Source organism: Stylophora pistillata, chromosome 2 (assembly GCF_964205215.1).
Source record: "Stylophora pistillata chromosome 2, jaStyPist1.2, whole genome shotgun sequence".
Taxonomy (NCBI): Eukaryota; Metazoa; Cnidaria; class Anthozoa; order Scleractinia; family Pocilloporidae; genus Stylophora; species Stylophora pistillata.
This window is the reverse complement of record NC_142520.1, coordinates 13,955,874-13,976,374: the sequence shown is the minus strand read 5'-3', so window position 1 is coordinate 13,976,374 and position 20,501 is coordinate 13,955,874. Positions and strand designations below refer to the sequence as shown.

Genomic DNA, 20,501 nt, shown 5'->3' with positions numbered 1-20,501 from the left:
TATGGTAATATCGTAACACGCCTTTTGTTAAGGGGATTTTATTCGTAAAAATACGCTAGGGAGCCACGTGGGGCCACGGATTGAAAAAAGACACCCATTTGATTATTAGCCATGTGCACTCCCCCTCCCATTCCAAAGCGCCCAATCAAAAAAGGACTGAAAGAAATGATGGCTACAAATGATTGTTATGCATCAACTGCAATGCCCAAGAAAACCGAAACTGCAAGAGATATAGATCGAGACACTAATTATTAGATGAAACGAGGCAATACGAACCGTTAACGCAAGTAAAGGAATGAAGCCAAAGCTACATGAGATGCAAAGCGAGAAACTAATCATTTCATGACACCAGGCAGCACACAAAACACGACTGAAGGAATGAAGCTAAAATTACAAGAGGTGCAGAGCGAGACGTGAATCATTTGAAGACACGAGGTAACACAAGATACACGAGTGGAGGAATAAAACCAAAACTACATGAGATACGAAGAGAAACGCGAGTCATTAGATGGCTGAAGACATCGCACGAAACACAAGTGGAGGAATGAAACCAAAACTACAGGAGTCGTATAGCGAGACGCGAATCCTTTGCGGTCATGAGACAACAGACGAAACACGAGTAAGGGAAAGGAACCAAAACTACAAGAGTTGCAAGACGAGACGAGAATCATCGGATGACATGAGGCAACACAAGAACCAAAAAACGAGTGGAGCCTAAAACAACAACTGCGAGAGGATACAGAGCGAGACGTGAATCATCAGAACCGATACGAGGCAACACACGAAACACGAGTGAAGGAATGGAACCAAAACTACAACAGATGCAGAGCGAGACGCGAATCATGAGGTAGCACGAAGAAACACAAAAAAACACGAGTGGAGGATAATCGGAAACTGCAAGAGATACACAGCGAGATCCGAATGATTTGATGGCACGAGGTTACGCGCGAAACGCGAATGAAGGAATGAAACCAAAACTACAAGAGATACAAAGCGAGATGTGAATTATGAAAATGACACAGGCAACACGCGAAACTTGATTTGAGAATGAAACCAAAGCCTAAACGGTACAGAGTGTAAAACATGACACGAAAATCAGAGGCATACGATATCAAGCTATATCAATAAGATATCAATACGATATCAGTTACAAGAAAGACGCGTAGATGTAGTCGTAGATATGATCGATGCAGCTCACAGTAGCCCTTACCTTGTCACAATGATCCCCAGTGTAAAGAGCCTTACTTACGCACTCGTACCCCTTTCCCGTAAATCCAACTAGGCAGGTTGCACAGTTCAAGCTCATTTGTTCTTTGTCAATCGTTCTGCTAAAAGATGCATTAAGTCTTACTCTTCACGAGCTGTGATTGCTAGAGACCCATTGAAATGTTTTGAGAACACAGAAAAACGTGTGCATAAATCGCCTCAGATTCGATACAATAGGTTTTTGTGGTGTTCTTTTACGCTCGTGTAACAAGTGTGAGTTATTACACTGACAAACCGTAATCATTGTTAATAGCAATCTTTCCAGGTTCTTAAATTCAAGCCAGCTCACACCAAAAGGCACACCAGGAACTCTCCTACACCATCGCGACGAGTTTAATTGCCAGTACAAAACGCGAGTGATCAATGCTGTTGGCTTATACGTCTACACTTGAAACTTTTGATTTTATTTTCTTTTAGCCATAGTGTTTTCAGGCTCCTTTTGAAAATTTTAATGATGAAATCTCCAAATCTAACCAGGTGAAGACTCGCACAACAGCACCGGAAAATATTTTAAACGATACCCAAGACTTACAAGCAGCAAAAAAACTCAAAACAAAATATCATTTCCTCACCTTGGTGCCCTTATACATAACGTCTGCCATCGGTTTCAGATCATTTGGGTTTTGTAGGTGGTTCGAATCACTTGTTTGACATAATATTTCATCTTTTTCCCCTAATCCCATGTTTATCGATCTACATCTGTCTTTTATTGTACAACAATGTCTGCATTGACTGAACAAATGCATTCCAACAGGTAATGAAATGTTTTTAAAGGCATGGCCCACTAATGCATAACCCTCTTTTGACCGCAGAAACTTGAGCTACCGACAGCCATGTGTAAATAGGACAGGAGGGAATGGAATGGTGGTAAAAAAAAAAAAAACAAAATACAAAACAAAACAAAACAAAAAAATAAGCGAAAATAGTTATTTAGGTGGAAGTGTCAACCTGGGTTAGTATGTACATGAATAAAAAATAAGGAAGTCTTACTCCTTTTATTGGAGTCAAGCCGGTCCTAAACTAGGCTTGCTCGGCGCGGTGGGCTGGCCCGCCTTTAACTATCTTTTTCCATGTAAACGCTTACAAAACTATGACGTCTAAGGGGTTACATCGTGGTGATTTAACCCGTGGTTATATAAAGAGATCCCAAGAATCATTGAGACGTGAAGTAGAAATCTCCTGCGGCTTTTAGTTTGTGTTTCGTACAATTGACCATTTCTTCCTATTTCTATCTCATTTCAAAACAAACGTTATCTATTTTTTCTGGAATCATTGCAATGCTGTCTGATTTCTGTCTACGATGCGATGCTTCTCGTTCCGATATTCTTTGACGTTACGCGCATTGGCCTGTGTATTCAGTGTTCACGCTGAATACACGATGCGTACATTTAGAGCTCGACAATTCTGCATTTGTCTTAGAACAGCTCACATCTTTGTCACTGTAGCGTTTGCTAAATTCAATTTTACAGAGCCATGAGCATTGTTTCTTCTACGTCGTTGAAAGCATCATTTTCCGGCCCTTCTTTTTTTCTTGTTAGTACCCTACCTCTTTCTTTGTAGAAAACACTAATGGGGGATCTCAAAATGTACAAAACACTAACAAGGCCAGACCGCAACACCGGGAGCTAGTTTACTGATACGAGTATGACTCTTTTACGGCCCTTGCTAACCAATACAGAGAATATGCAGGAATTGGGGACTACGGTTTATCCTTTATATCCCAGACGACTTAAGGACATCGTAAAGGCAGCACATTCTCCTCAGTTATTTTTATCCCCCTGAGTGTTGGTCCGGTTTGGGGCTTAAACCCTCGACCTACCATACGGCATGTAACTGCCAACGAGTCAGGTCTCAACACGCGCTTTAAAACTCATTCACATTCCAGTCGATAGTGGTTCCTAAAGGAACAAAATGAGGACAAGTTATTACAAAATAAAATTAGAAGAAATAGAAAAACGTAAACAACTGAAGAAAAGCAATCGGACAAGGAAAGACACTCACAAACGTTATATAAACGTTATATAAACGTGAACACGAAGGACGGAAAAAGCTGAGAGCTGATCGCAGAGAAGGAATCGATGCTAATCTAATGGACTCCGATACTCCAGTATCGAATTTTTAGCGAGAAGCTTATAAAAAATGAATTAAAGAGAAATTATACAAAAAAAAATTTTCGGAACATAAGTCACTGCGGGTGAAAGAATGCGAAAAGCAACAAGGAAAATGCGCGTGCAAAAAACAAAAAATGTATAAAGGTGTAGTCTGATCGTCTGGGTGAGTGTAGTCCTGAGAAGGACTGTTGTCGGTGGTAGTGACTGACGTTTCGACAACCTGTGCGGAAGTCATCATCAGAGTCAAGTGAATGATTGTTGTCAGTAGAATGTTCTTATTCAACGACATTGACTGGGACGCTGCGCAATGTCTAACCTACAGCACTGACTATTGTCAGCGACTGACTCTGGAAAGCTGGTTTACTAACTTAGAATGAACAGACTCCCCTAAACAGATGTCAACAGCTACCCGCTCCATACAAAAGACTCATTCACGATACAAACATCACAAACGACCGAAAAAGAACGACCTAACTTTACCCACAGATCGAAACAGACCAATCACGACCGACTTACGTCACTTGAGTCTTACAGCCAATAACATCACGGCAAAACCAACCGACCATTTTACACGAACTGGAATAAGAGACCAAGGAATATCGTAATTAAAAGGAAAGAGATAATTCTAGATGCTTCAATTGCTGATTAAGAGTGGGCTTTTCCCACTTCATATGCAATGCCTCTTTGATCTTAATTTGGTATTTTGAAGCGGCAGAATCTAAGATCGTGAAACATTCAGTAGCACAAGATTCAAGACAGGCCCTTGATGATTGCAGGTGCTTGTAAATATGCGAGGTTTTGTCCGACAAGAGGTGCTCACGAACTCGTGCACAAATGTGGCGAGTGGTCTCAGCAATATAACTGACATTACAAAAAATTTATAAAGGCTGATAGTTTCGAAAGAAACTGTTTGGGGCTACCTCGGTGGGAGTAACGAAATAATTTGGATATATCAACAAAGTTGAAATGGTAAATTGGCCACCGTAGCGATTACAAAAGCTGAGAGAGAGCACAAACGAGTTCAGTGAACTCTAGCCAAGGATCCGAAGCGCAACTTCAAAATATCTTATACGGTGGGATATATTTTTTTTTCAATGAACTAGGAAAATAAAGAGAGAAATATACGGTTAATCACTTCTCACGCTCTAAATTGTAGTTCAATGCGATAAAAAGATTGAAGATTTATTCATCTACTAGATAACCGCGACAAACAACACAGTCTTCCACATAAAATGAGCAAAGCTGAAGTACCAATGCTATTTAATTTGAAGACTTCGTCGTTCGTCTTTTCGACTAAAACTCCAATTGGACCTACAAGAAGATTTATTAATGTGCCTTTGGGAAAATTAGTAAATCCCGACACAGAGTACATCTCTAAAAATGGGACGCAACGGCTTTTAAAGAGGTTTAATTTTTAGCTCTTAGTTGGATTGCTCTTAGGCGCAGGGGAAGCTTTCTGGACCTTAATTGACTCCTTGGAAAGGCAAATAACGTTTTTGTCACCGAATGGTTGAACCATATTAAATGCCATTCTGCCAAATACAGCAATGTAAACAATGTTTACTGTCCACGTTCAGCTCCTAGGTGCCAAACACACACTCATGAAAAAAAATATATTTTTCTCGGATATTGAAAGCTGGATCATTATAAAAAGCTTCTGCGCATACAGCATTTCTTTCCAAATGACAGCCTGAAAACGTCGCATTGTGTGTAGCTCGAAAGAAACTTAAAAACGAAGATGCCTTGGGTAGCAAATTGTATTTTCTCACTGCAAAAAATATTTTTCGCTTTGAAACATGTCGAAACTAGTGGAGAGGAGAAGCTTTGAAAGAACTACACGGGTTTTTCTTTTATGATCCTGAAATACTGACACATCTGCTGTGTTATTTCTCCCCCACCCTTAGTTTTTTACATAAACGAAAAAATTTTCAGTCCTTCTTCCCCTTGTGGACACACCGAGCTAAATGTCACGTTCTTTGCTTTTCCTGAAGATTCATGACAGCCACACAAGAAGTGATGCAATACAGATGAAAATGCACTTTTAGTTTTTTCATGTTTACATATTTTTCTAAATCATATAGATGCAGGTGTTTCTGTTTAATGTCATTCGTCTCACAAATAATATTTCTTTATAAACTGGACAGTAGAATTTTTTGCATTCAAAGCGGCGATGAGCTGGATTTGATATATGCAAAAACAAAGAAAATGCGTTAGTTTACTCTAAAATACCTAAGAGGTAAATGGGCTCATCCAATTTTTTCACTTTTAGCCAAACTACTCTCGTCATCAATTTAACGAGTACCTAATGGTAAAGGACAAACATTATGGTTATCTTATTTCAGAAACATCGCTATAATGGCGACAACTGGTGAGCTTCGATACTCGATGATATAATGTGATCCCAGACTGAACATCCTAAACCGTAATTAGACAATTTAAGAGACTCGAAAAATGGTTACTTACTATTTCCTAGGGTTATTCATAAAAATCATTCAAACGAAGGCCGAAGGGTTATCTTTTTCATTCATAACGTCGGCTTCAAGCTAATCTAATTACCTCTTAAACGGAGACTAATGGGAATCAAAACATATTAAGTGACTTTCAGACGAGTGACGGACGTGATCAAAGAAGACTAACAGTTGTTATCTCACCACCTGCCAGCACTCTACCGACGACGTAATCATTTATGAAATCATCACAATGACTGACGAGTTGAGTCAGGATGACTTAACTTAACTAACACATCGAGACTGATCAACGGTCTACCTTCGTCAACTCTGTAATGAAGTCGATTGAATAGTTTTTCTCAAATAAAGAGCTACTCGTTGAAAGACTGCAATTCAACTGCCCACATATCACTGGCGCCACTTGGATTAACCTGGGGTTTTCTTTACGGAGTTTCCATGATCGACTTTAGATGGAAAAATGATGTTCATCTTCCTTTTAAATCGCTCTCTAATCTGTAGATGAACAAGCGACAAAACATCGGATGTTCAACACTCAAATCTTTATTTAGTTCAAAACTTAGCAATTCTCTTCATGTGTATCCTCAGTTTGATATCCTTCTTACCTGGCTGTTTCCCATACAGTGGAGGGCGAAAATCAGGAAACCCTAAAACAGAAAATTATTTTAAGAACGACTTTAAATTTCAATCCTGCTAAGCAGTAGTAGAGGGTCGTATGAGGCATTTGATACATTTAACTTTCTCATAAAACGTCTTCATGAAAAAAGGGTATAAAAAGGGTATAAAAATCAAAGCAAGTTACAGTTCTTTTTGAAGTGCCCTTTCATGAAATTCAATGCGAGAGGGTCTAGCTTTGGCGAATAAGTTGTCTGAGCATTCTGGTATGCATAAAGAAACTGATAAACTGATATTCGACAGTTTTACTCAAAAGCTGACCTGTGTAGAGTTGAGGATGGTGAAAATATAAGCGAAAGCTTTGTGTACTGGTAACAAAAGACCAAATAGCCACGTAACGCCCAGCAGCGGAATCATCACTGCGCATGTTCTTATGCCAAGTCTGGAAAAGAAGAACAGCATATGGCTCGTGGAATCGTTAATCTTTAGTCGAAGTTTTTGCTCGCCGCTTCTTTAATCGCCTCATCGTTTATGATATAGATACCTCAGAACTAGCTTATACAACAATGCGTTTTCAATGTCTGAGCAGTCCCTTCTGAAGCTGTGTATTCTTTATCTTGCTTGTTGTTAACCTCTAATTAATGTTTGGTAAAACGTTATGGTTTATTTCTCACCGTATTTGCATAACATGGTCATCTTCCCCCATTTGTTGTACCAGTCGTGTCATCTCATTTATGACTCGGACGAGTATCAAAATGTTGAGCTGAAACCAACCAGAAATGTAAGATCTCAAAAAAAAAAAAAAAAAAAAAATTAAAAAAGAGAGAGAGAGAATGTTTTATGTCTTGTTACGAGCGTGTTAAAAAGAAAACTTGTGAGTTTCGTGAGAAATTGAAACTTGGAGCTTTGAATTCACTGCTCCGATGCTCCAGGACAACAAAAGCAAACGTAATGGTAAGCTATGCATTTACAAGCTTCAAAAATGGTTAGAGTTCCTTCATATTGCAAGGAGAAAGAGAAAATCTCCAGCAGCGGTCAGTCCTGTTGATATATAGTAAAATGACTAATCGTCGACTTACAACTTCAATGAACGCCACAAATGCGATGAATATCCAGATTAGCTTGTTAGTCGAGGATAGCCAGCAACTTCAAACAAAAAAAGGAAAAAATAAATGTAGATTCTCACAAATAACCCCTCTTCAATCCCGAGTCTAAACACATATTAATCAAAATATAGGTAAAAACACGCAAACAACATGAATTTCAGTAAAAAGAGAGAAAACCTAAAGACGAGAAGAAACTAGTATTACAGGAATTTCTTACTATTCATCACCAGTATAGCTTTGAATTCCTTCTTTTCCAGCAGCGATGCTGAGTGAAATACCAACCATGATCATGGGCAAACCTAAACATAACGAAGAGAAAATCAATGCAGTTCGAGGAATTACCCATCCAATCAGAAGTGACTCAAAATAGCAAAGGTATTGATAATTTACAATGATTAAAATGAAAATACCCCATGAGATGACGTGATACATGTGCATCTTTTCGGCGATGTTGTAAACTTTCACAAAAAACAAGTAGAGATAAATTCCCTCGACCAGCATCCAACAGACAGCGGCCATCAGAAAATATTGCATTAAAGCTGCCACCGAAACACAAGCAACCTATGAAAAAAGGAAAAGAGAGCGTCTGTTGTCCTGTTTACAGAATATATTAGGCCATTAAAATAGTTTATTAAAAAAATAGATGTAAATATGACTCACTTCGTTTTCCGTGGCGTTTATCCCTGCGAGAAAGATTATCTGACCAGCTCCGATGACCACAGAGAGGCTCAATCGTATTTGAGACAGAGGCTGACGAACATCACTTGTTAAAAAAAAAAAAAGAAAGCGAAAGACAACAAAAACAGACTAACAAACGAAACAAAACAAAACGTCATATATAACGCACAATGCTCATTAAACGGTATACTACCAGAGGCATTTTAATTTCGGTTGCTACTGAAGGGGGTTTGATTTATCTTTATTTTCTTCGTTCTTATTTTTTGCAAATATCATTATTATTATAATGATTAAGGTTTTTAAGTTCATTTATAGTCCGATTATAGTACTTACGTTAGGAAGGAATAAACAATGATCGTCCCAAATATATTCCCGTCATGGAGAGGCTTAATCCAACGTACGTGATGATTTCCAATATGGTTATGTCCTCCTTGGTGAGCTGTGACACAAATTTTATTACAATAAAATAGAATGTTGATTAACTCAAAGGGATTGTATCACGAATGTTGAAGATACGATCAAAATTCAGTTATTACCCCTTGGATACCGTTGTAATCGACTAATACGGCGAAATGGGTCAAATGATTGCAACTGCAAACTGCGTCTTTTCCAGGTAAGTTGTTTTTGGATGTTACAACATGGCATCCTCTCTCTGAAAATCCGTCGGCGCTGAGAACAAAGGGAAAAATAAAAATAAAACCGCAAGAAATATTGAAGGGAACAAAAAAAGCGGAACGAAAACACACAATTCATCAAAAGGTTAAATTTCTATCCTACTCCTTGCGGGTTCAGAATTTGAACACTCTAAAGACTGCTTTTTATTTTTTTGTTAACTGTTAATATCTACGAAAAAATACTACGTTTACAATATTCATTTAGGTTGTCTACTTAATTTGCGATCAAGAATTAGTTTATTGCCGGGCAAAACAAGTAACATATTTCAGTATCTTACCTTTCACTTAAGCCACTCCAGAACGCACATTTCTTCTCTCCCTCTTTATAAACCTAAAATCATATTTTATATTCATGGAATGAACTCAACACAGACCAACTATTCCTAGTTTCACTGGTTCTGTTACCTCGAGGTTTCTGAACTTGAGGATGATATTTTCTTATAATTTGTGTGATTTTGGATCCATAGCTACAGCCATTATTCTGGAACCCAAAATCCTATAAAGATAATTTAAATATATAATGAGACATAAATGGTCGAGAGTAAGGTATTTGTGAGGGATACGGCAAGCTAAGAGCCTCTACAAACCGATGCTAGATTTATGGTAATTTCCTAGACGATAGGCTAATCTAAAAGGAGACTAACGGGCATACAAATCTCCCTCCAACAGGGTTTGATAATTTTGCAATAAACATGTTGAACCCAAAATTCTATTTTTTAGGCATAGATGTTGGAAGCAACATCTTGCTGGGAAATTTAGGGAAGCATTGTCACCTTTTTCTTCCTGTTTCATTTCTGATGGTTTGTTCGGTAAGAAGTATCTCGTGGAGATCCTTGTACACAATCCCAACAACCAGTGATACTGAGAGAAAAAAAAGAGAAGAATTTCAAATTTGAGAAACTAAAAAAAAAAACAATTTATCTTGAATAAGCAGATGCAATTCGCTACAACGAAAGTTGGGGGAGGGGGAGAAGCAAAGACAAATCGCACATTAAAAGTAAAAAAAAAAATAACGAATACAAACCATTGTTGACAATATTTTTAGAGGGAACTTTCATGCTTGCTTGCAGTTTCTGTTCCTCGAAATATATTTCAATGGCATTTTGTCGGTAGGCTTTTTGAATGACCAGTACTGACAGAAAAAGAATAGGAATGGTTCAGCTGATATAGAATTAAAAATAACATATGTGAACGCACCAAGGCATTTCGCACTGGATTCAAAGTGGGTCATATGCATGTACATGATCATGAGCTTTTCTTCACTTTACCTCTCAAAAGATACGGTTCTCTAACATCGTCGAGAAGACTTGTCACAAGCTCTACCGTAATTGATAAAAAACAATAATTCAAAGGCGGGAACGGATTGATGATTTCATTCTAGAAGTTAGCCCATTGTCAACAACTCACCAGGTCAGTGGATAGACAAGTGCTATATCACCCTTGATCTGAAAAGACGGTCGTATCCCACTCACCCATATTGTTGCTTTCCATCTCTTCTGAAGACTTCGTTCCAATCAGGTGGTACTTGCTATAGTTAAGAGCAAGTGTCTCCAAGTAGACTGCCACCTTGAAAATTGATTTTCTTCTCGTTTCAGTCTCTTCTACGCTCGGCGGTCTTGCAATCTTTCCAATAACCGTGAAGAAGTCTTCGAAAACTTCCATGGCCTCCTGTAGTAACATGAAATTTTTTTGGTGAGGTGATAAAATGATGCTAAGCACACGTCCTAAGTGTGGGTCAAAGAATAGACCCCAGTCTCTAATGAGCATTCGAAGGTGAATGAAATACCTGCAAGGAACTTTTATTGGTGACATCTATTCTGGCAAGATTGGTGACATATTCATTTGCCTAAAGAGGATTAATAGTAAGTAAATAAAGGAAAAAGTAACAGTCACTCAAATGAACTGCAGAGATCATACAAAAGATGAGCACAGGGACTATGATAAATGAAAACACACACCAGCTTCTGAATTGTTCTCGACGGCGACGACGATGATGATGATAATTTTAACGATAGCGATGGAGACGGTGACGGAGACGGCGATGACGAAGCTCGGGGAGAGGGCAAGAATAAGAACGAGAATGATGAAGAGGTAGAAGTTGGAGGCGAGGATAAGAGGTAGGGCGACGACAACGGTGATAACGACGCCAAGACAGAGGGTGAAAGTAAGAACGAGGACAAGGAAGGAGTTGAAATTGGAGACGAGGACGAGAGCGAGAGCGACGGTGACTGCAATGGTAACCTCATTAGCGATAGCGATGGCGGCGGTAATGACGCGAGTAAGAAAGAGGACGAGGAAGAGGTTGAAAGTGGACGCGAGGACGAGAGCGAGGGCGACGGTGACTGCATTGGTGACCTGATTGACGATAGCGATGGCGACGGCGACGGCGACGGTGGTGACGACACCAAGACAGTGGGTGAGAGTAAGAACAAGGAAGAGGAAGAAGTCAAAGGCGGAGGCGAGGATAAGTGGAGGGACGACGGTGACGGCGATGGCGACGATGACGGTGACGACGACGCCAAGACAGTGGACGAAAGTAAGAACGAGGACAAGGGGAGGGACGACGGTGATGGCGACGGCGTCGGTGACGGTAATAATGACGCCAAGACACTGGGCGAGAGTAAGAACGATGACGAGAAAGAGGTTGAAAGTGGAGGCGAGGACGAGTGCGAGGGCGACAGCGACTGCATCAGTGACTTCCTTAGTAACGATGATGAAGTTAGCAGGGGCGATAGTGATGGTTGTGTCCACGTTGATGCGGAAAGTGCTGAAGCTGCCACAGGTGATGGTAAGAGTGACGATGTTACCACTGATATGACAATTTACAGAAAAAAGAAAGAATCGCTTAAGTTTACCGGAAAATTGCAACTTAAACCTATAGTTATACTTTCCGGATAGCTACATAACCTACTTTTATAATTTTAAAGGGGTTACTACCTGAGTCACCTCTCTTCTGGTCGTGTCCAGTTACTGAAAACGTCAAAAAAATGTGATAGAGGCGAGGAAAACGAGTTCGTTAATTCTTAGAAGAAAGCAAAATAGTATTTGCAACAAATACGAAGTAAACACGATTTACTGCCGCATTTTGTCCGCAAACAGATTTTTTTTTTTATTTTTATTATTATTTGTTTTTTTATCCATGACACTCAGGAACACAATAGACTCGCAGGTACTGCGAAATATAAGGTGTTTTTGAGAGGATTGCCTTCATGCAATTTTTGCCAGGCTGACCGAGCAGTCCGCTATAATTGCACAAGGTGCAGAATTATCATCTTATTTACTAAATTATCTGAAAATTTTACAAAACATTGAAGGTAGCAATGAAAGTGTCCGGATAAAATTGATCGAATAGTAAAACTTTGAAATGACTATAAAAGTTAGGAATCTTGGCAATAGATACTAACTGACCCCAAAACGTCTGACAGAAACATAGACATGACTGAAATAAAAAAATAAAAAAACAGAAATCTGCAATTATTTTTAACTGCTGTTACTCATGATAGTTGTAATGATAGCGGACAAACTATCCTAAACCTGCCAACGAACATCGAACAACTAGTAAGTAACGGTAATCTATACACTGTTTAGTATTACTTGCACAGACAAAACCATATGAATTGCCATTGTTTTCATTATAGCACAAAAGCAAAATCTACTTATGTGATGATAACATTACCAAGATTACAATTTCAATATCCCACTTGGGTTACACTTTCAGCCAAATCCTGTTCCCAATTCATATTAACCTTATATTAAACCTTCGAGCACAAAGCAACTTGTTTTTCTAATATGATTTTAATTTTCAGGATACCTAATGGTAGTTTTATCATTTCTTGGCGGTTTGGGTGTGCCCTTCCCCTCAATCTTTATGATGAAGCAGTATACGTATCATGCACGATCCTCGCAGTAGATAGCGCTATTTATGCAATAGCGAAAATCAGACCTGAAAAAAATCAGGCCTGTACGGGACTCGAACCACTGACCTCTGCGATACTAGTGCAGCGCTCTACCAATTGAGCTAACAAGCCAACTGGGAGCAGTCCGTTAAGTTGATTCGTAATAAACCCGTGAAAGTGATGAGTGATTGGTAGAGCGCTGCACTAGTATCGCAGAGGTCAATGGTTCGAGTCCCGTACAGGCCTGATTTTTTTCAGGTCTGATTTTCGCTATTGCATAAATAGTGCTATCTACTGCGAGGATCGTGCATCATACGTATCTAATACCGCATTCCAAAATATATGAACTTCATATATCTATTGTATCTCATAAAGAAGTATATTACAAATTCTACCTTACCTTTATAAAACTCACAAATATAAGCTTCATGTTTATTCCTGTGGACATTCTCGAATAGGCCGCTACTACCGTTAAAGCTCTTTAAAATTGAAGCTACCAGATAATGAGACAATTTCAGGTTTTTCTTCCATATCCAGATAGTCAGCGGTCTTCCATTTAACCAAGTCCAATTGTTATCCCTTTTCTCTAAACCAATATGATAACAGGAAATATTGTGTTTCTGAATCTCTTTAGTTATATAATTCCATTCTTCTTCTGTCTCTATGGAAACCAGGTCTCCTCCTTGGCTTTGGCAGATCTCTCTGTTTCTGTTCCATGTTTTTCCCCCATAAATGTTAAATGTGTACCACGAATCTTTAAAAGAGGTATTTGGGCATACTAAAAAGTAGTAATGACAATAGTAATTATGATAGCGCCGATGATAATAATAATAGTAATAATAATAACAATAATGATAATAGTAGTAATGATGACAATAACAATAACAATGGCAATGTTCATGGTAATGATGATTATAGTCAAAATAATAATTGTCACTAAAACGGTAATTATAGTGACGTTGATAATGACAGTAAATAATAATAATAATAATAATAATAATAATAATAATAATTGAGATAGTGAGAATGATGATAGGATAATGACAATGACAATATAGTAGCTGTGATGATACTGACCACCACAATTCTAAAACATCCAGTATGCATGCCTTGGAACATAAAAATTGTTTAATCTTTCTCGTTGGTTTTTTCATAGCGTTCGATTGATCTATGCTGCTTATACACATTTCTCTATTGTCGCATTCGAATCTCGAAAGTGCTCTCATTTTAATTAACCATTGTGTATGTGAAGATTTTGGAACCATTTTGGAAGGTCATCTCGCGACAATACGTTCAAAATACTATAAGGTTTGCTCGGTGAGTCCACTACTTAAAGGCCCATTTCCATCCGAGATCCTTTGCAGTCGTTTGGTTTTCTTTTGGAATCGCGCTATTGTGAAATGGCGAACTCTGATAGTCATTCACAAAACACTATTAAAAAGAAAAACAAAGATTTGGTGAAGAACACAGTAAACAAATTTGTAGCTAAATATTTGAGACTGAAAAATCATAAATCGAGTCTGCGTATAAAACTTGTACAAAGCTTACCTGATGTTGAAGGAAATTGTCCGGCTTCAACACTAATTAAAATATAAACAGATAACCAATATTGGCCAAAACTGATTTACTTTATGCATTTCAATTATAGAATAATGACTTGTACAAATGAGATCAGTTACATGCATATCTCAGGATCTCTAGTAAAAATCAGGCAATAATTATTCTCACCTCGAAAAAATCTACCCAGAGTCTCTAGTTCCATCGTAGGAACAATCAATAACATTTGTACAGAAGCAATGTCTGTATTGTTACCGAAACCCATGGTTGTTTTCCTTGCCCTCCATAAATCATACACAGATTCTCGAAGTCGAATAACCTTTGCCGAACCGGGCAGACTCGGCCTTCCTCAAGACCGCTTCTTCGGCGGCATCAACTTTTAAAATGACGTTTTACGCCGCCATACAGGTAAGAATTAAAAACGATTTACTAATATGGATATTACGATAGTTTGTTGTTCCCACATGATCCAAGATGGAACTTTGAAAGCCCTAATTAGTAAGATGGAACAAGATGTCAAAGCGATTCCGAAACAACGAGGAAAATAGCGTATTTTTCATATATGAAAAATTATCCGGGCGCGCAAGGCATCTCGGTTGGAAATGGGCCTTTAAAAAATATTTTCCCATTAATTACCAAATCACCTAAAGAAAACTTGTGCTTGTATTTTTAAAAAAATGCTATTAGATTGAACTGTGTGTTTAAACATTAACCCCCAAAAAAATTGAAAGTTGGATTCGTGTTTAGCTATCATGACTTATAACACGCTCGTACTCACCATGTACATCTATCAGACGGACAACTTAGGTTAGATTATCCTTATTCTTTGAGCAGTGACATATGTCTTTGTCTTTTGAAAGAGAATTTTTCTCCAGGTCGAGTGCTAGCTGGGCGTGCAGCTTTTGACTTATAGGGTGTCTTATGGTTAAAACGCGCTCTTACCTTCAGGAATTTCACACATAAAAGCTTTGGAATTGGTCTCGGGGATTGCTTTAAGGCTACCATTCTTGGATACTTCTGCAAAATTTCCGTTACCACTTATCTCACAATCTCGCCATTTTGAAATATTCAGTTGTGTTCCACTCTTCCAAGTCCAACTCCCGTCTGTCCTTTTTTCTAAGCCAATGTGCCATGCACTGACATTCCAAGTACTACGTTTTTTAATTTCTTGATTGATAAAATTCCATTCTTCCTCGGTTTCGATGGAAGCTAAGTCACCTCCTTGGTCGCGGCAGATTTCACTGTTGTCCCACTCAGCTCTTCCCCATTTTGTGAATGTGTACCAGGAATTTTTGAAACAGGTATTTTGGCATTCTAGGGAAAAAAATAAAATAATATCAAACTTTGTTGTTTTTGTTGTTGTTATTGTTATTATTGTGTTCGTTGTTATTGTTGTTGTTGTTGTTGTTGTTGTTGTTCATCGACTCGAATTAGAAACTGCAAGCCACTTGGGGATCTTCCGTGCTATTAGGTAGTCCGATAATTGATTATTCATATGAATAGGTCACAATATCATCTTTCATCAAGTCCAAGTTCATGCACATCAATAAATAAAGTGGGAGTTACACTGCTTCACCTGTTCCTTGTAGTGGCATTGTCAAGGTAAGGATAACTGCAGAAGAAAAAAGAAACACATCTGCATTCTCATAACTGAAACTCTGCCACCAAAATCAGTGTGAAACTTGAACAGCTAAAATTTTTGAAAAAGAAAGTAGCAAGAGAGAGAATTGGAAATGATCATGGCCTAAATAAGATCGCGATGTGTTCATTCAAAGCGAAATGAAAAGAAACGAGAGACATTAACGGCCTTCAATATTATTGGGGGAAATTAAGTTGGCTCTAGGCGAGCATTTTTTTTTAATTTCATTCGACTGAATTTGAACCGTTTGCATGTGTGCGTTTGTGTATGTGTGTGTGTGTGTGTACAAGATAGTCGAAGACGTAAACTGGACAATACCGTGTCACCTAGCTATGAAATAAACAAATGAACAATCATCAATATTCTTACGATATTAAGATGAGCTTTTCCTACAATAGGTATGGCAAAACGTTGAAATTTAGGCATGCAGTCTTCATGAGTATAAAAATTTGAAAAATGGGAACAACTCACATTTCGATTCGCTACATGTAAATACAAAAATATTCAACTGGTCCCATTCGAAAGAAATGGCATCAACCTTCTTATAGCATTCAAGTGTAAGACTTAGTTGTGGTGTTGGATTGTACGCCTAAATAAATCCGCGGTCCCCAAGAATAGTCTAGAGAGTTTTTCCAGGAGGGGGGGATGTTATGCGATCGGCCGAGGTCAAGAGAAACTCGCGAAGCGTGCCCACGTGGAAGAGTGTCTTTCAAATTAAATACTTCCAACGCGCGGGGAGGATGTTACCGCCGCAGATAATTTATTTTATTTCTTTTTTTTATCTCTTTTAGGTAGACTCTTACATAGAAAAATATCGGATTTGTCTTTTTAAAGCCATCAGGATGTAAGAGCATTTTTTTTTTTTTCTGGTGATAAGTCCAGGATAATTCTTTGCTTCATCTGTTTGTTTAATTTTTCCAATTAATTTTAAAAGATAAATTGTAATCCTAGTTATGAGCACTAAAATCATGTCGACTGAATAAAAACATTTTTTAGCTTTCCTTTCAAGTTACTTTTTAATTCAGCAACGTTTTTGCAGATGTCTTCTGAGTCATCACTCAGTTTTTTGCAAAATTAATCAGCTAATAATTCGGACCAATACCCAAGCGCTCTAAGAGGAGGATGATTACCAATTGACCCTTTATGCTCGTTTATTTTCGGAATCTATCAGAGAAGTGTCTTCATCATGACATTTTGTCATATCAGCGTAAGGGGATATGCGCTAGGCTATTGTTGTCCTGTTTTCCTTAAAATCGTTGCTAAAAGCTGTTGCGCAGACCATGAAAGCAGACCAGTTGTGGATTGAAAGCACTTCTTCATAATCAAAACTTCATGCATCGCATGGAAACTAAAATATAACATTATAAAACTGTATTAAAAGCCGACGTTTTGGGAGCTTTTCCTTTCGTCCATAGAAAGCTGAACAAGAACTTCTTGACAAACGTAATATGGTGTATGCATCCTATCATTTACAACTTCCCTCGTAATTCTAAAGCATGACCAAAACGAAATAGAGCTTGTACTTACTCAGCAAACGACGTATAGACCGGGATATGAACATTTTACCGGATTGGATCCTACTCTTTGCCCAATTTACAAGGTTGCGGCTTGTAGATGTCAGTACCCCTATAATGGTTTGTGAATCGGTAGCAGCACATGTGTGGCTGCAGATTTTTCAAAGAATTTTAAACTATTTAGCAAGAGGTAGAATTTAAAGGATATCACAACACTCCGTAGCTTTTCTCTGACAATGGTGATGGTTTTTTTTTTCATCGTAAACTGACCAATAGGACTCGCGCTATTTTCACCAGGTGCAGATCACTGTTGTACTTAACAAAAACAAGAAATACACGAAATGAAAATAGTTTTATTAAGTTTACATTTTATGATAGAACTGCAGATGATAATGTGGCAATAAAACAAGTTTTAATTCCTCTAAGATCTGGTTCATGACCTTTTGCTTTCAACGGTATTTATCTAAAACAAATTAGCATTTGTCCGCTGGAAGCTTATTTGAGTATTCCATCTGTTCATTCCAGACTAATGGTAATTCACTATCTTTCCATCAAACATGTGAGTCTGCTGATTGAAACGGACATATCACTAACTTCGCATACAACTAAAAGTCGCATATAATTAACTCCACATATCTTTTTCTTCGCCAGAGGCACTGATTCAGTAATATGTTGGTGCACTTGTGCGAATAAGATTCTACCATAGAATTCGCCGGGTCAAAACATATCTTCGCCTTTTAGTTAGATCCCTTGATGTGCATTTCGACTGGGTTGATTGTCAAAGGCCTGTGCACCTCCTTCTTCCTCTGCCCCACTCCCCTTCTCCTCCTAAATCATTTAATAATTCCATCGTTTTCGTATCCAGCTATTTATAAACCAACTTTTACACTATATGGTAAGATAATTCTTATTCTCAATTTCATAAAACTTCGATCTGCTCAATTAGATAAAAGGACAAGGTATGCATAGAGTCTCACTTAAAGTTTCCATACTTGTACGTGACTGCGATCTTACTCAATTCAACTTGTAACCTCTAGCAAATTAAGATACTATTCCCACCGCCAATATCTTGTAACCACCGCGCGTTTAACAATATCTGTAATGATTAATAACTGTTCTGTCGCACTTTATAATAACACCTACCACGCTTTTTAATAATAATACAAAAAAACCTGTCGCACTTTGTAACAACGGACCAACGCATATGAAAAAATGAGCTGTCGCACTTTGTAATAACAGTATTTTTACCTTGTAATTAATTTGAAAAACATTAACGGAGGGAAGAATTCGAGAATTATCATCATCATTTTTATTATTATGATCATCGTTATCATTATTGTTATGATTGTCGTTGTTAACAAGAATGACGTTTGATCGTTGGGTGTACTCGCCCTGAGCATTTATACCAAGTTAATTACAAAGTGTGACAAATAAGTCTTAATAGAAAGGGCGACATTTTACTTTATGAGAAATTGCAATGGTCAGTTATTTCCGCTGAAGTGAGACAGCTTTTTTCATTGCAAAGTGAGACAGTTTTATTACAGAGTGCGACAGGTTTTTACAAAATGCAGCTGAAGAAAACTTCTGATCTCTGTCCTTTCACGAAGCTTACCCCATAGACGATTTTGGCTTGGACAGCGCAAAAACAAACGAACAAACAAAAACATAGAAAAAAAAAAACAAAAGCGAAAGCAATATGAGAATTATAAAAATTACCTTGACACACCTCTCCCAATCCCTTTTTTCGGGAAAAAATTAGTGTCCCCTTTTTTTTTTCTGTAAAAGGTCGAGAAGACCTGTTATAACAAGAGCGACGCTTACTTCATTTCTACAGGGTGGTGGTAAGTAAGTATATGTGTAAGTAAGTCCTTTATTTTAAAACGATAGTCATTAGGGCTGTGATACTTGTGGGGTCTTTTAAAATTTTTCACAACCTCGTCTGTGCCTGTTCATAAGTCCGGCCAAGCCTCCATGGTTATTGGCCCCCGTAACTTTGGCTTATAAATACAGGCGTTTAGTTGTACTTGTAAAACTCCCTCAAGAAGTCTATGACAGACGAAACGCGTCGGGGAGTAAAGAAGTTTTGCAACTACTGTTTGCAGAATTGCTGCTCACTAGTTTATTCAAAAGAAAAAAAATAAAATATGGAAAAAAAACTAAAAATAGCAAAACGACATATCTAAAAGGTGAAATTAACTAAACGTCTTGAAAACTACAATATTTCGATCATTTAACTTAGTTTATAGATGTTGTGTCAACGTCTAGAAGATGTTTTGCAATATTCTACAAATCAGGGAGATTTAGAGCAATTAGAAGATAGACCATTTGGCATTGCAATTGTCTTCAATTCCTAAAACATTATTGAACTTCCTTGCACTGTTAAATTGTTCTAATACGTTTGATCAAGAGAAATGAAGGAACAGAGAAAGAGACTATTGGTCCAAGCCTTAGGACGAATGCTAATTTCACAAAAGCTACTGATAGTTTTCAAGCAGCTGTCTGTTTTCCGAAAGCTTGTCTGGTCATCTACGCTCTCCCACAGTTTGAGTGAAACCTTCATATTATCAGACGCCCTGAATCTCCGTTCACCATCCGTGTCCAGTCCCTGGATGCCAAACACACAGACATAAAACAATACTTGTTTTCATTTCCAGCTATATGAGGAAGGGCTGAAAACTGGACTCATCATAAAATGGTTCTTAGCACGCAGCACCTCATTCCAGAAAACGTCCTTATTTCTTACTGCATAAAGCTCAAAAGAAGCTTGAAAATCATGCTGCCTTGGGTCTTAAACTGCATTTTGCTAAGTACCAGAATTTTTCTTTTTTTGGCAAAATATTTAGAAACTAGAATAAAGGAGAACCTTCTAAAGAAGGACAAGAGTTTATTTTCAGGATCTTCAAATACTGACTCATCTGCCGCGTTATTTCTCTCCCACCCTGGTTTTTATATCGACGAAACGTTGCTCAGCACTGCTTCT

The 20,501-nt window shown here is 38.0% G+C and overlaps 1 protein-coding gene and 1 pseudogene across 2 annotated transcripts; both read right to left on the bottom strand.

Annotated features, from left to right (window-relative positions):
* Positions 1–5,394: 5,394 nt before the first annotated feature.
* LOC148737251 (adhesion G protein-coupled receptor D1-like) lies at positions 5,395–11,754 on the bottom strand (annotated as a pseudogene). The gene is made up of 17 exons (XR_015996720.1): positions 10,874–11,754; positions 10,702–10,761; positions 10,388–10,583; positions 9,940–10,047; positions 9,689–9,776; positions 9,321–9,411; positions 9,194–9,246; positions 8,778–8,910; positions 8,575–8,680; positions 8,224–8,326; positions 7,974–8,124; positions 7,781–7,862; positions 7,537–7,603; positions 7,132–7,220; positions 6,779–6,899; positions 6,448–6,489; positions 5,395–6,337 (listed from the first exon to the last, which is right to left on the bottom strand). The product of XR_015996720.1 is annotated as an adhesion G protein-coupled receptor D1-like (transcript).
* Positions 11,616–17,744, bottom strand: LOC148737250 (galactose-specific lectin nattectin-like). The gene is made up of 3 exons (XM_088749099.1): positions 15,945–17,744; positions 13,212–15,682; positions 11,616–11,724 (listed from the first exon to the last, which is right to left on the bottom strand). The coding sequence occupies exons 1-2, from the start codon at positions 15,961–15,963 to the stop codon at positions 15,294–15,296; spliced, it is 408 nt and encodes a 135-aa protein (XP_088605225.1). The 5' UTR covers positions 15,964–17,744; the 3' UTR covers positions 11,616–11,724; positions 13,212–15,293.
* Between the last annotated feature and the right edge of the window lie 2,757 nt (positions 17,745–20,501).